At 42.2% G+C, this 15006-nt stretch overlaps 1 protein-coding gene across 1 annotated transcript; it reads left to right on the forward strand.

Annotated features, from left to right (window-relative positions):
* The first annotated feature begins 6842 nt into the window (after positions 1–6842).
* Positions 6843–12418, forward strand: LOC310859005 (suppressor of cytokine signaling 1-like). The gene is made up of 3 exons (XM_083765357.1): positions 6843–7230; positions 8052–8242; positions 11948–12418. The coding sequence occupies exons 1-3, from the start codon at positions 6913–6915 to the stop codon at positions 12276–12278; spliced, it is 840 nt and encodes a 279-aa protein (XP_083621483.1). The 5' UTR covers positions 6843–6912; the 3' UTR covers positions 12279–12418.
* Positions 12419–15006: the final 2588 nt, after the last annotated feature.

Here is a 15006-nt window from a genome sequence, read left to right on the forward strand (position 1 = left end):
AAAACATGTATATATGATCAGTAACACATGTTGTGTTGTGTTAACAGTGTGAACAATTGAACAATGTGGACCCTGTTGTAAACAAGTGTAATGCTTAATTGGGTCGTCCACTCACAGTTAACAGTCTTTGTATTGAGTTTGTGCTTGAAATGTACTGTAAATTCTGCAAACTGTTAATAAATATTTCAATCAATCAATCAATCAATGTGTGGTCGCCACCTACAGCCTGATGGCGGTAATGACAGCCATCTACCTCACGCACAGAAGCAGCAAAGAGGACGCCCAACCACCCACGCCGAGCCCAGCTGCATGATGGGAGAATCACACATGCAAGCACGCGCGCACGTACATATTTCGACCATTTGAAAATAGCAGATCTACAAGCTCACAATGCATCACATCTCGGCGCATTGTGAGCTTGTAGATCTGCTATTTTCAAAAGATGTTTATGCATTTGAAAACTTGAAACGGGACATTCTGCATGAGGCCTATAGCCTATACTTTTACCTTTAGTAGGCTACTTTAAGTAGGCCTACATTTTGACGCAGATATTTTTGTACTTTTACTTGAGTAAATTTTTAACACAGGACTTAACAGAGTACATCTATCATTGCAGTATACTTTTGCTTAAGTATAACATTGGAGTAGCCTACTTTTTCCACCAATGATGATAATGCACACACACACACACACACACACACACACACACACACACACACACACACAGGCAGGCGCGATAACACATAATCAGTCAAAGGACGGATAAGAAGCTCAGTGCTGAGTAAGGAGCACAGCGCTCTGCACTCAGCTTGTAGATCTGTTATTTTTGTTGCATGTGTCGACACTTCCCTATACATTGCATTGCTTTGTTGCTTTGTTTCGATCATTGCTCCCATCTGTACAGCACTTCGGTCAATCATGGTTGTTTTAAATGTGCTATATACATAAAGTATGATTTGATTTGATTGCTTGTACATTTTGGTTTTGATATAATTTTCTGTTAATTCTCTGTTGCTTCATTTAGTAAGAGAAATAAAAGGTGTTCACCCACAAGGGCAGGTCCTCTAAAAGGTGTACAGAAAGGGTTAATGTGTTTATAAAGGGTTAATGTGTGTTATACAATAAACGCTCTGCTGTTGTAGCCATGACAACTGATGAGGCAGCGCCGCATTACCCCAGTTCAGCCACGCGGTGTCAGCAAAACGCTTAGAAACGCTGTCTGTAACTACTGCAATTGGAGGCTATAGTTTGAATTCATTTATGGTCCAATAATAACTCGGAGTCTCAGACTGTATATTACTGTATAACTTGTGTTAACTTCATTGAGGCATACACAGTTTATGTCCTAACCTATGTGACTATGTCCTAACCTATGTATCTATGTCCACTCCTAACCTATGTTACTATGTCTTAACCTATGTTACTATGTCCTAACCTATGTTACTATGTCCTAACCTATGTTACTATATGTCCTATAAACCTATGTGACTATGTCCTAACCTATGTTACTATGTCCTAACGTCCAGATACTCTCCATTGTCGTATTCGTACTACAAGCTCACAATGGTTGAATCGATTCGTGAGGTGTCTTCTATTATTATTTGTTAATAAATCGGCGGCAGCCCAACTGTGCTAATTATTATTAGTTTAATTTAATCAAAAATAAGACGGCTTGTCGGCTTCATAAAACATTTCAGAATAAAAGAAACAACATGACATAATGTAAAAAGAAACTTAAAAAATAAAGAATGAAAGAAAAAACAGAAAACTATAAATTATTTAACATTTAAAATAATCTAATTTTTGTTTAGGATTAAGATCATCAAACAATAAAGAATGAATGATATATGCAAACAATAGGCTTTTGCTAATATAACCGTGACATACTGTATACAGTAGCCTACATGCAGCAGCATATTTTTGCAAAAATACAAAATGAAAATGTGCAGAAGATTTGACCCAGAAAATGTTGGATGGGAAATAAAAAATACACCATTTACCAAATGTAGCTGTTTACATAAATGTCTAATAATATTACATAGATATCTGTTGAAATGTAGGCCTATTGTTATACGAGTTGAAAAGATAAATAAATAAATAATAGGATATAGGCCTAGATATAAACTATATATAAACTATAGGCTATACTATATGCAGCATAGTGGTCTACATACACTATAGGCTACTATACTAAACTAGCCTATACTATACTATATATATACTATAGGCCCAGAGAGAGAATCAAGAGAGCGCTCAGAGCGCAACTGGGAGAAAAGAACGGAAAAAAGGAAAACCTTCAGCGGCGGCGCTGCCTCGACAGCTGCATTCCAAAGGTAGGCTAATCACAAATCCAAGAACTGTAGGCCTACTGAACTGACTGTTGAGTTGAACTAATTAAGAAGAGAAACACTGAGGAAACAATGCAGGTGTTTTGTATGTCTGGTTGGCAGGCATGTCGCGCGTAATTGTAGAACGCAGAGCATTCACTGTGAAGAGTAGCGGGCGCAGACACCAAAAAACTGTTTGGACAGCCAGTCAATATACAGCGCATGATAGACGCGCCGACCACGGCAACGACAGACAGGCTGACCACAGAGAGTGATTGAAGTGATGCACATCAGCGTCGGAGAGGAACAGGCACTGTCAGATCAGTTACGCAACTTTTGGGAAATCGAATCCACATGAAAGAAATGCATTCTGAGAAGGAAGACATGGCAGTGTATCCCAAGCCGTGCATATCCACGGATAGAAATGGCACTTGACAATTTTCAAATCAGCCGCATGGTGGCGCTACAACAGGCCAAGTTGCGACTCACAGTCACACACACACACACACACACACACACACACACACACACACACACACACACACACACACACACACACACACACACACACACACACACACACACACACACCCACACACACGTTAATTTCTGCATCTCTAGGGCCCAACGAAATGAAAGCCTGCCTGGGTATCGAGGCTAGGGCCCATTTAACCATAGGCTATAATGCATTTGGATGGCAAAAATGGCAGATCTGCAAGTTCAGTGTCTTGAATGAGATGTGCTGTGAGTTTGCATATCTGCTATTTTCCAGCATATATAGGACCGTTGCACAGTGAAGTATAAACAAGCTGCATATCCCATAGGGATATACAGTATACTCCAGAATGGACAATGAAAATCAGTTGGGAACATTTCATTTTGATGTGGTGTCATAATTATACATAGATAGTGATGGTAGCCTAGAGTCTCTAGACTATCAAGGAAATGAAAACATGGCACTTCATCACCGTGAAAAAGGTTGCAGAGCCCTGCTTTACACCATGCTGCTCTATTCATGCATCATTTACTATTGTTATCCTATAGCTGTCATAACAACCATTCTCAGACAGTGCGCGCGCGTGTGTGTGTGTACGTGTGTGTGTGTGTGTGTGTGTGTGTGTGTGTGTGTGTGTGTGTGTGTGTGTGTGTGTGTGTGTGTGTGTGTGTGTGTGTGTGTGTGTGTGTGATGTAGTGCTCCTGTCACTAGCCTATATCTGCTCAGATGTCACGTGATTTCACAGAAGAGGGATCGGAGCAAAGTGAAAGTATTCAGCCTAGCTGCACCATGCACACAGACCACGTGACCTCATCTCTCATCTCACCATATGCTCTAAATGTAATAATAATAAACATCATAGTTCATCATAGTTATTTATATATCAGCCCATGGGATTATATTTTTCAGACCTTTGCTTTCGCATATCTGTGATAATAATAAGGCTAGGTTTATGTAAATAATGAATAAATACATTTCAAATATATTTGAAACCATAAGTTTGCTTTCAACGATAACCTTTCAACTACGCGCGACCATATGGGTTGGGAGGTGTATTACACGCTGAATGTAAGTAGCCTATAACATTTTGAGAAAAATGGCCACCGATCGGGTTAAAATGCATTTTATTTGACAATACGGAACACCCCGGCAGCTTATACCCACCGGCCACTTATATAACATCCGTGATCATCAGGTGAGCACTTTATATTTGAACTCTGAACGTTTGTGTAGATGAAAGGCATGTTAATGTGGCAAGTGCAGAAAGCCAGGTTGAAGGTCCACCATGACATGATGTGAACAATAGTCAGCTTTATTAAGGACACTAACCGAAAGTAAAAGTAGTCTAAATGTGAAACTAACACAGAGAGAGATAAATCCTTTCTGTCATTCTGTGTGTGTGAGCCTATGAAAATGAGTCCTGTAAATCCACGCCCACATAACATTCACAAAATAAACAAATTAACTGCGAGTCTGTGCAAAGAGTAAAACAAGGGAGAGTAAAAATGCAACTGAAATGACCGTAACGTATAGGCTATAGCCTCGATCTGCAGAGAAAGAAGAAACGACAGCAATACGAGGAGCGTGGATGGAAACAAACAGGTGAGTTAAAAACCAAACCTGATGGAAAACGGTAAACGTTTTAACTTAAAACGTTTACCAATTCCATCAGGTTTGGTGCGAAAACTATATTCAATCTATATTCAATTCATCAACAACTGAATGGTTTAGTAGGCCTACAGGGCGGCTGCTCTTGGATACAGATATTATCCCATCATATGGGCTACATGCATTACAAATATATGTTCCATATTGGTGCAAAATCTGATCTGATTGATTAGAAAAAAGGGGTGTGTATACCTGTTTATTGTAGGCTAATAGGCTAGATATGATCAATAGGCTACAGAGTGTTGTTTTCGTCGACTAAAACTATGACGAAAAATGTTCGTCGACTACCTTTTTCCACTGATGAAAACTAAAATGGAAACTAAATGAAAACTAATTAAGCTATAATGACTAAAACTAAGACTAAATATACTCAAATTTCGTCAACAAATAAAAACTAGACTAAAATGTTTGAAGGGACTATAGTGGACAAGAGATCCAGTATAAGTCCTTGGTTGCATGCTGAAAATAGCCGATCTACAATTAAGCTCACAACGCGTCACAGCTAAATCATCCGCTAAATCAATCGTCAAAATCAACCGTAGATTTCAGTCGACTAAAACTAGACTAAACCCATAACTAAAACATAACAGGTGACTAAAATGTGACTAAAACTAAATGAAGAGAGACTAGTCAAGAGACTGACTAAATCTAAAATCAAAATGTGCTGCCAAAAACAACACAGACTGCAACTTTCTTATGCACAATGCTACATGGCATTGGCAGCTACAAAGTTTTGGAACCACCTGGGCCCCGCCATGTTCCAAATTAATACGTTTGGTGCAAAATCATATTCAAATGATTCACCAATTTATTTTTAAATAAACAGATCATTATCCCATAATTACAATGACAAATGTAGCCTTTTTTATATAGACCTAATTCTGCAAACTGTTAATAAATATTTCAATCAATCAATGCCTTGTCATGCAACGGAAATAACATATCTCTACAAGCTGAGTAGGCTAAAGAGCGCTTCACTCCCTACTCAGACCAAAAGACTTCTTATCGTCCTTTGACTGATTATGTGTTACCAGTCAAAATAAATGAAAATAAACAAAACCTCCTCCTCATTGACCAGGCCTTTTCAAGGAATGAGGCAAATGAAAAGGTGTACTTTTGAAACAGGCACTTCAGTCTCTCGAAGTCCTCCAACCATACAAATTCATGGTTTGGGTCTATCTTATTAAAAAGTCTCTCCCTAATAGAATGTAGAATGGACAATAAAAAACAAAATGCATTTAATTTTCAATTTCCTTTAGATCACACAGACTACATAGTCTATCCTCCTCCACTGTGCCTACATATCTACCTGTGTCAATATGCAGACAAACTAAGTATGCCAGCTCTAATTTGGGCACATACGGATCGTTTCTTTTTTGACAGATTATACAGTACATAGTTTTCTGTCTCGTAGACATGTTTTATCTCACAGTATGTGCGGAGCTTTGGTTTACACCAGTGCCCATCTATCCTTGAAAAATAATTTATTGTATTACCTTTACCTCTACATGTCCGTAGCCCATGCGCCCTTGATCAAAATATCCCACTCAAGAATCTTTCTTACAATTCTGTTAGAATTCAACCACAGTAGATGTGCACACTCCACCGTACCTCATTGGGTTCCCACCCCGTATCCCCCAAGATAGCCAGGGTTGGTGTGGATCTGTTAATAAATATTTCAATAAATCAATCAATCAATGCCTTGTCATGCAACGGAAATAACAGATCTACAAGCTGAGTAGGCTAAAGAGCGCTGCACTCCTTACTCAGACCAAAAGTGAAAGCCTTCCGTTTTAAGAGCTTAAGTTCTTATCCGTCCTTTGACTGATTATGTGTTATCGTGCCTGCCTCTGTGTGTGTGTGTGTGTGTGTGTGTGTGTGTGTGTGTGTGTGTGTGTGTGTGCGCACGCGTCCACAAACTTGTGAACAGTGTATTATCATGGACATTATTGGTAATACTTCTCTTCCACAATAGAAGCAGTGTAACACAGTCAGTGACAGTGGCTCATGGTGACCACAAGGAGGCAGTGTTTAGCAGTGGCTCATATGGTGACAAACCTCACTGTTGGAACCTGGAGATGATGTTAAGGATTTATAAATTAGTTTAATATCATTTTGAACTCTTTTTCACTTCTGTTCCAGTTTGCAGCTAAGAGCATAACCCATTTAGACATGAGGCCGATTCAAAAAATAAATAAAAAAGCTTCTAAATCCTGTTTCTATTGTCAGCAGTCGAGTTGGCTTTGTCGGAGGCTTACAGGTGTTTAAATAAATACTTTTTGAAATGTCTGCGACGCTTTATTACCTTGTTGTTGAAAAGGCATTGCCTTTGTGTCCTGCAGGGTGACAAGGTGTCTCCAGGGTTCCTCGCGTGTCAGCTATAGAAGAACGTGATCTTCTCCTTCATCTCTGCCATGGTGGATGCACATCTGCAGACGATGGGAGAAGAAGTTCCGAGCAGGGCTTCTTCACTGCAGGATGGTCAGAACTACTGTGGACAGTAAACCTGCAGCAGAACACCACCGCCAGGAACCCAGACCTCCAGACAGGCTGAGCAGAACACCACCACAGCAAGTAGAACCTCCACCCAGAGGAGGAGCTCCACAGACCCAGAGGAACCCAGAGCAGGGTCTGGAAGCAGCAGAAGGAACATCACCACAGCACAGAGAAGAGCAGGTCCGTCAGGACTGTGAGCCAGAACCACCACCACAGGTCCAAAAGCAGCCGCTCTGGAAGCAGGTAGAGAGCATATGCACGCACGCACGCACGCACGCACGCACGCACGCACGCACGCACGCACGCACGCACGCCTTTTGTCAACCTTTGGTGTCCTGACTGTCCGCACGCATTGAGGAGAACGAGAAAGATCATGGCTGACCCCTCCCACCCTGGCCACGGCCTCCTCAACCTGCTCCACTCTGGGAGAAGGTTGCGGCTGCCGCAGGCTACAAAAGCCTGCCACAGACTGAGCTTTTTCCCCTCAGCCCGCCAGGCTGCTAAATGACTCGGTTTCCCTCCCTCCCCCGCCCCCTATAGGGAGTGTCACCGGACATGTTTGTTATGTTCCATAACTGCACTTTATTTTGTACTTCTTGCATGGTGTTGTATTTGTGTTGTTTGTTATATGTGAAAAAAGGAATAAGGAATGCACACAAGCAAGTCAAAACAAATTCCTATGTGTTTTACACAATGGCAAATAAAGGAATTTTAATCTGAATCTGAATCTGTCCCCTTTTACGTTCTCAGTTCAGGCATTCGAATGCTAATCAGGTGGCTTTAGTCTTAACCTGCCTGGAGTTCTTAAATGGTGTAAAGGGGTGATCACCAGAGCTATACGTTACCAGAGATCACAAGACTGGTGGAACAAGTCATGACTGTCCCTGTAACATCATGCAGCTCAGAAAGGTCATTTTCAGGGTGGTGAAATGTTGAAACAAGATGCTGAAACAAGTCGTGAGTGAATCATTTGTTCGTTGTGAGCTGAAATCGTACCACTGTGTTTATTAGCAAACTGAAAATAAAGTTAGGTACCCAACAAAAACAAAAAGGACTTGTTACAGGTGGTGGTCAGCAGACAGGAGGCAGACCGCTGGCCGTCTCACCTGCGTGTGTTCAGCTCTGACGAGGAGTATCGTCTGGTTAGACACACCCACCTGATGCTGCAGAGGAGTGGCTTCTACTGGGGACCAATGAGCATGGAGAGCGCCCACCGTGTGCTGAACGCATGTGAGCCCGGAGCCTTCCTTATAAGGTAAAAACACTGTCTACATGTGACTTATAGCCATCCTTATAAGGTAAGAACAACAGGCAGTGATTTTCAACCCTTTTCATTTCAAGGCCCATTAATTTATTCAACTTTTGAGCGGCGTCGGACCGCTGCGACCGCACCATTTGATGAGATTCAGACTCAAAACTAAATAAATGTTTTGTTTGAGATTTTGTCCATGATTCCATGCTGTTGTGGCAAACGATCAAAATAACAATTCTTCTATACATTCTCTAATTGTGTGGACTTCTTGTAAATGAAGTAATGCAGATGTTTAACAATAATTTTACTCTTGAGAGCGTAAAATTAAACGGTTTAATTTAAAGAGTTAAAGATCTATTTTACTCTTGAGAGCGTAAAATTAAACGGTTTAATTTAAAGAGTTAGAGATCTATAAGGGTCCATTTGGTTACCAACTCTCAGACAGACAGACAGACAGACAGACAGACAGACTTTCCAATGTAGTCATTAAATGTACTACTCACTCACTCGCCGTGGGTTGTGTTTTAGAAGTGTGTTTAGAACAGCCTCAGTTCAGTGGAGTGCAGCTCAGCTCAGCTCAGCTCTGCCAGGCAGGCAGCAGGTATAGCGGGTACATCTGTGCCCAGCTGGATGCCAGTCTTGCACTATCGCTCATACTGATGTGTGGACAGCTTGTCTCTGTCGGCAACCCAACAGAAAAATAGACACTCCATCGCCACTTCACTTACTGTACCTCTGCAAAGTGTAGGTGGACGTCTCTTTTTACGAGACCATTTTGTGTAGGACAATTTAATAATTTTCGCTTTTTACCCCCCTTTTTTTTAATATATTTCTTATCCCACGATTTTGTAACCCATTTTTCACCCCTGTGTCAATCATCTAATGTGATCCTGGGCTCTACACACCCTCCGCCAACCTGGGGAGAACAACGGACTTAACTCATGCTTCCTTCATGCTTGAGTGACAAGTTGCTCCTTTACACCTGACAGGGGGAGTTTCCCTGGTTGGACGTAGCGAGTGGAAGGAACACGTTATTCCAACCAGTTCCTTTCCCCTCCATCGGCTGGCCAGGGGGAGGCAGTTTAGAGACCAGGATTACTGCATGTTTTTGTGAGGGTACCTACCCTAGGGGACACGGGGAGAACATGCAAACTCCACACAGAAAGGCCCTTTCGCCAACCCCGCCTTCGGGTATGGGCACTGATGACGTGGAGGAGGAAACACGCCGCCAGCAACCACAGCGCCCCGAGCGGGAATCGAACCCAGGACCTTCTAGCTGTGAGGCGACAGCACTACCAACTGTGCCACCGTGCCCCTATTTTACCCCCCTTTTTTATTAGTTTTTAGGCTTTTCTGCCTTTATTGATAGTATCAAGTGAAGATTGACAGGAAAGAGGGAGTGGAAGAAGGGGAGAGACATAGCAGCAAAGGTCGTCATGAATGGGACTCGGACACGCGACACGCTGTCAGGCCAAAGCCTATAAGTGGCATGCGCCAATCCCCAATTTAGTCATTATGTCACTTAATTGCTGTCTGACGAAGAGTTTTGAGCTCGAGACATTTTGTGTACAATAAGCTCTATAGATGCAGAGCAGCCATTTTGGAATGAACTCCATTCCCATTCTTCAAACAGGGTGCTGCTATAGAGGGTATATCTGCGCGTGACATCATCATCATACCCGGAAATTATGCGGGAGCGTCTACTGCGAGTGGCAAAAAAAACTACTTTCTGGCCTCCAGGCCATACAGCCAAACAGAAAAGTCCTATCTGATTGTATTAAACGACGATAAACTCACTTTGCCACTAACTTTGCCACTCAATTTGCCATTCACTTCATGCATGCGCATACCCTCTATTGTACATGTTGGCTCACTGGACACACTGCTACACCACTACGTCTCAAAGTGTCCTTGAGTGGGGTCCAAATGTCCCCGTGCGGATGTGTAACTCTAGTGTGTAGTAGTGTGTACAAAGTACAAATGCGGGTCCATTTGGGCCCATTTGTACACTCTCAGAGTTATGGGGGTCCTTGAAATAAATAAATAAAAGTTTGAGAACCACTGTGCTGCACTAAAATGGAACAGAGCCCCAATTAGTATAATTGGTAAAACCTGTGAAGGAAGTAAGTAGGGAAGGGGCCCATAAAGTTATTTTCCAAAATGGCGTGTGTATGCATAGAGGCTGTCAACATACTGTAAGGCATCTGTCTCGTTGGAGCCCTCAGTGTGCGAACGTTTATTAGTTTTGCTGTTCATCATCGCCCCCCCTCTGCCTAAGCTTGGGTTGAGGATGTGCATGTTGTTTGAGTTTCCTTTTTTTGCCAATTAATTCCTACGTGCACGCACACACACACGCACTGTCCTGCTGTTGCATCCTACGGGCTCACCTGGCAGTGAGGAGCCCCCACCGGGAGGATGTATAGAGAGCTTCCTCCGTCCTACTACTACTCCTTGTAGATCTGCAATTTCATTCAAAATCAGTCATTGATTTTCTTTTTCTATAATTCAACACAGCATTGCATTGATGTTAAATCAGAAAATGTACTTTTAATGTTTACTTTTGACCCACGTCGTCGACTCACGTCGTGGGTTCTAGTCATATTTTAGTCACCTGAAATTCTAGTTTTTATTGACTAAATCAGGGTTCCCCAATAGGCGGCCCGCGGGCCATTTGCGGCCCACAGAGCGACCCCTTGTGGCCCATGAAATAATAATAAATAAAAAAAAAAGGGTCCCAGATATAAATGGCATTAAATGGGGGTCAGTAGCCTCTGCATGTCAAACTGGGCATCCTTTTCAAATGGGGTCTTGCCCTGAAAATGAATTTTCAGGGCAAGACCTCGACCTCGTGCGTGCAGACTCGGCCCCCAGCCTGGTACGCTAGTCAAAATATGGCCCTTGAGGAAAATTAATTGGGGAACCCTGGACTAAATATACGACTAAATATAAACTGCATTTTTTTGCAGGCCTTGATGGCATTGTAATGGCAGATTTTACACTTGGTTGCATGCTTAAAATTGCAGATCTACAAGCTCACAATGCGTCACACTGCGACGCATTGTGAGCTTGTAGATCTGCTATTTTCAGACTGCATGCAACAACCCAAGCACTACCAAGCATAAAATTATCTCTTCTCCTCGAGTATACCGTCAGTGAAAAAAGTTAGGCTATAGTCGATGAACACTTTTCGTCATAGTTTTAGTCGACCAGTGTTATTTTTGGCAGTAAATTTCTATTTTAGTTTTCCCTTAGTATTAGTCACATTTTTGTCACCTGGAATGTATTAGTTAGTCTAGTTAAATAACATAAGATTTTAGTCAACTAAACCTTAGTCGACTAAAATGTATTTTGGTGAGCCTTGATGCCGTCGTAATGGCTGATTTTATACTTGCTGAAAATAGCAGATCTACAATCTCACAACGCGACGCGTTGTGAGATTGTAGATCTGCTATTTTCAGCATGCAACCAAGTGTAAAATGACTTATACTGGATCTCTTGTCCACTAATCCCTTCCTAACATTTTAGTCTAGTTTTTAGCTGTTGATGAAAGAAATTTGTCAATATATTTAGTCCTAGTTTTAGTCATCGTAGCTCAGTTTTCATGTAGTTTCCATTTAGTTTTCGCCGGTGAAATAAGGTATAGTCGACAAACATTTTGCGTCTTAGTCGACACTGCAGTCGACTAAATCAACACTATCGTCCATGCAGGGACAGCGGGCGGACAGACATCTTCTTCACGCTGAGCTACCGCGGCGACGACGGCCCCACCAGCGTCCGCGTGCTGCTGGCCAATCAGCTGTTCAGCCTACAAGGCAGCAACAAGACGTTCGATTCGCTGCTGGGCCTGCTGGCCTTCTACACGTCCAGCACTGCGTCGGGGAGGCTGCGGCAGCCGTACCGCACGGAGCGACCCGATAGGCTGCAGGCGATTTGCAGGCGGGCTCTGCACCGGGCCTACGGAACGCACAGATCTACACACCTGCCTGGACTCAGCAACACAGTCAGAGACTACCTACAGGACTATCCCTATGATATATAGATCTGCATTACATCTGTAGGAGGGCTCTGCACTGTACCTATGGAGCGCACAGATCTATAAACCTACCTGGACTCAGCAACACAGTCAGAGACTCTACTACAGGAACAGGACTATATGATATATAGATCTACACATGCACAGACAAGCACAAATGTACGTACAGGGTATTATTTCATGATTTAGTAATAGTTTAGAGCCCATATATTACCTTTTCGTTTTTGTTGTAATCCTGATCCAATATTCCAATATAAGTACATAGGTTAAGTTTAACAACATCAAAGTCAAAGTCGTACGATTTGTCACACACGTTACCGTAGTGAAATTTGTTCTCCGCATTTGACCCATCTCTTGGAGCGGTGAGCCGCAGCCAAGGAGCGGTGAGCTGCAGCCAAGGAGCGGTGAGCTGCAGCCAAGGAGCGGTGAGCTGCAGCCAAGGAGCGGTGAGCCGCAGCCAAGGAGCGGTGAGCTGCAGCCAAGGAGCGGTGAGCTGCAGCCAAGGAGCGGTGAGCTGCAGCCAAGGAGCGGTGAGCTGCAGCCAAGGAGCGGTGAGCTGCTGCCAAGGAGCGGTGAGCTGCAGCCAAGGAGCGGTGAGCTGCAGCCAAGGAGCGGTGAGCTGCAGCCAAGGAGCGGTGAGCTGCAGCCAAGGAGCGGTGAGCTGCAGCCGTGCCGCGCTCGGGAATCATCATCATCATCAACATTATATAAATAATTCATCTTCATCTATTGGAATATTAGATCAAGAATGAATGGGTCAAAAACTAAACTATGCTCCATGAATTCAGGACTTCACGGGGAGAGGAATTGTTAACTCTTAAAAATGTAGAATGTTTTGTTATGTATTGATTTTCAATTTACAATGTGAGCATTTAGCCTTTTTTAATTTATGTTTTATTCAGACAGCCAGCAATGCAACGCTCCCAAAAACAATGTAGTCTCTGTGTCACATCTAGGGGCCGCAATCTGCATTCAAAGATTTTCCTAGAAGCTTTGTCATTGTTCGATTTTGCCTGTCTACTTCCTGATTGGTTAGTCATTGCGACCAGGTTTATTTTTTCGATCAATGACTTCTAGGAACATCTTTGAATGCATGCATATTGTGGCCCCATAGATGTGTCACAGAGACTACATTTCTTTGGGAGCGTTCTACCCATTGCTGGCTGAATAATGTTTTTTAAGTCATTAACATTTTGACATATTATTGCAGATGCCAGGTCTACAGATGAGCTGGCATCTGTCTACATAACATGCATAGCATTGATTTGAATATGCAAAGATACAATATGTAGCATTTCTAGTGGAGCATAAATGGGCTGGATACAATCAGCAGGAGAGATTGAAAGCTACGACAGGATTTTAAATAACTACTGCCTCCAAGCGGACTCAGGTTCCCGCGGCGCCACCCTGTACATACAATTGATTGATTTATTGATTGATTGATCGATTGATTGCATTTTCTTTTCACAGTAGAATCGGTACATTTCAAACGCAAGCAAGTCAATACAAAAACTGTTGCTGTGGACGACACCACGACTAAGCACTACACTTGTTTACAACAGGGTCCACCTTTTTCAATTCATCAGAACATTTAAGGACGTACACTTCTATAAAACAATCACCAACAACAGAAATCATCACATAAAAAAGTAATAAAAAAAAAGGGAAAGGGATAAAACATGTACAGTAGACGGCACAAGACATGCTCAGTTCTCGATCTCCCTGAGAACCTGACTGTCTACAACTGTGGGTTTCAACCTGGGGGTCCCCACATGATTTTCGGGGGGGTCCCCAGATGACAGTGATGTGACAATTTAAGGACCTTTAAGACTTTTGTTTAATACCTCAACAAAAAAAGAGGTTCCTCAAAGCAAAGTGTAAGCTGTGTTTTGACCAAGTCATTCGGTGACGGGCTCCGTACATATCTCCATGTCTTTACACTTTACAGTAACTTCATTCTCTTAGTGCCAAGAGAAGGCTGTTCATCTTTTAAATATTTTATCAGATGTTTATCCCTGCATTGTTTTGTTTATGTATATTGTATCATTGTGTCGGTTCTTTTTAAGATGAGTTTGCGTTTCTGTTGCTGATCTGTTGGCGCTGCTCCCGGGCAGAGAACTGTGCCGTGCGCAGAAAGCTTTCTCTGGTTTCTATAGGAAAACTATTCAGTAGTCTTAGAAATGACTTATTGAATGAATTATACAACTAATATAACTTGTAGACACCAATAACCTGGAGCCAGCCAAAGCCAGTGTTGCTGAGTTGAGAGTTATGTTAATTTAGGCCTAAATGTTTAGCAGTATAGACGCCGCTAATATAATTCATGTTATTTACAACTGTTTAATTTCTTCTGTAATCGACAGGTATAGAATTGGGCATGATATTTATTTGGCAGTTGATATTTGTGTATAGGCCTATCATAGGAATGTGTTTTTTATATTCATATTTATGCAACAAAGAACGTTATGTACATTTTCTTTTAAAAAGTAAAATTAAAACTTGAAAAAGACTTCATCTGAATCACGATCACTTAACAATTATGATGCCCAAGACGTGTCCACGCATCTTCATAATTGCACCCATGGCCAAAGATGTGTGGACACGTTTTCAGGTCCTTTTCAATGATATACTGTAGGCCCAGGGTATGCGTGACATCATCATCATACCCGGAAGTAAAGCAGGAGAACTACTTTCTGGCCTTGACAGCCCATACATCCAAACAGAAAAGTCCTAT

This window comes from Protomyctophum parallelum (genome assembly GCF_964188405.1).
Source record: "Protomyctophum parallelum genome assembly, chromosome: 5".
Lineage (NCBI taxonomy): Eukaryota > Metazoa > Chordata > Actinopteri > Myctophiformes > Myctophidae > Protomyctophum > Protomyctophum parallelum.

Bases quoted from the DNA above. Each gene is read 5' to 3' on its own strand.
- LOC310859005 (XM_083765357.1), top strand. From the start codon at position 6,913: ATGCACATCTGCAGACGATGGGAGAAGAAGTTCCGAGCAGGGCTTCTT. The intron at 7,231-8,051 runs GTAGAGAGCATA...GACTTGTTACAG, and splicing joins AGCAGCCGCTCTGGAAGCAG to GTGGTGGTCAGCAGACAGGA. The intron at 8,243-11,947 runs GTAAAAACACTG...TCGTCCATGCAG, and splicing joins CCCGGAGCCTTCCTTATAAG to GGACAGCGGGCGGACAGACA.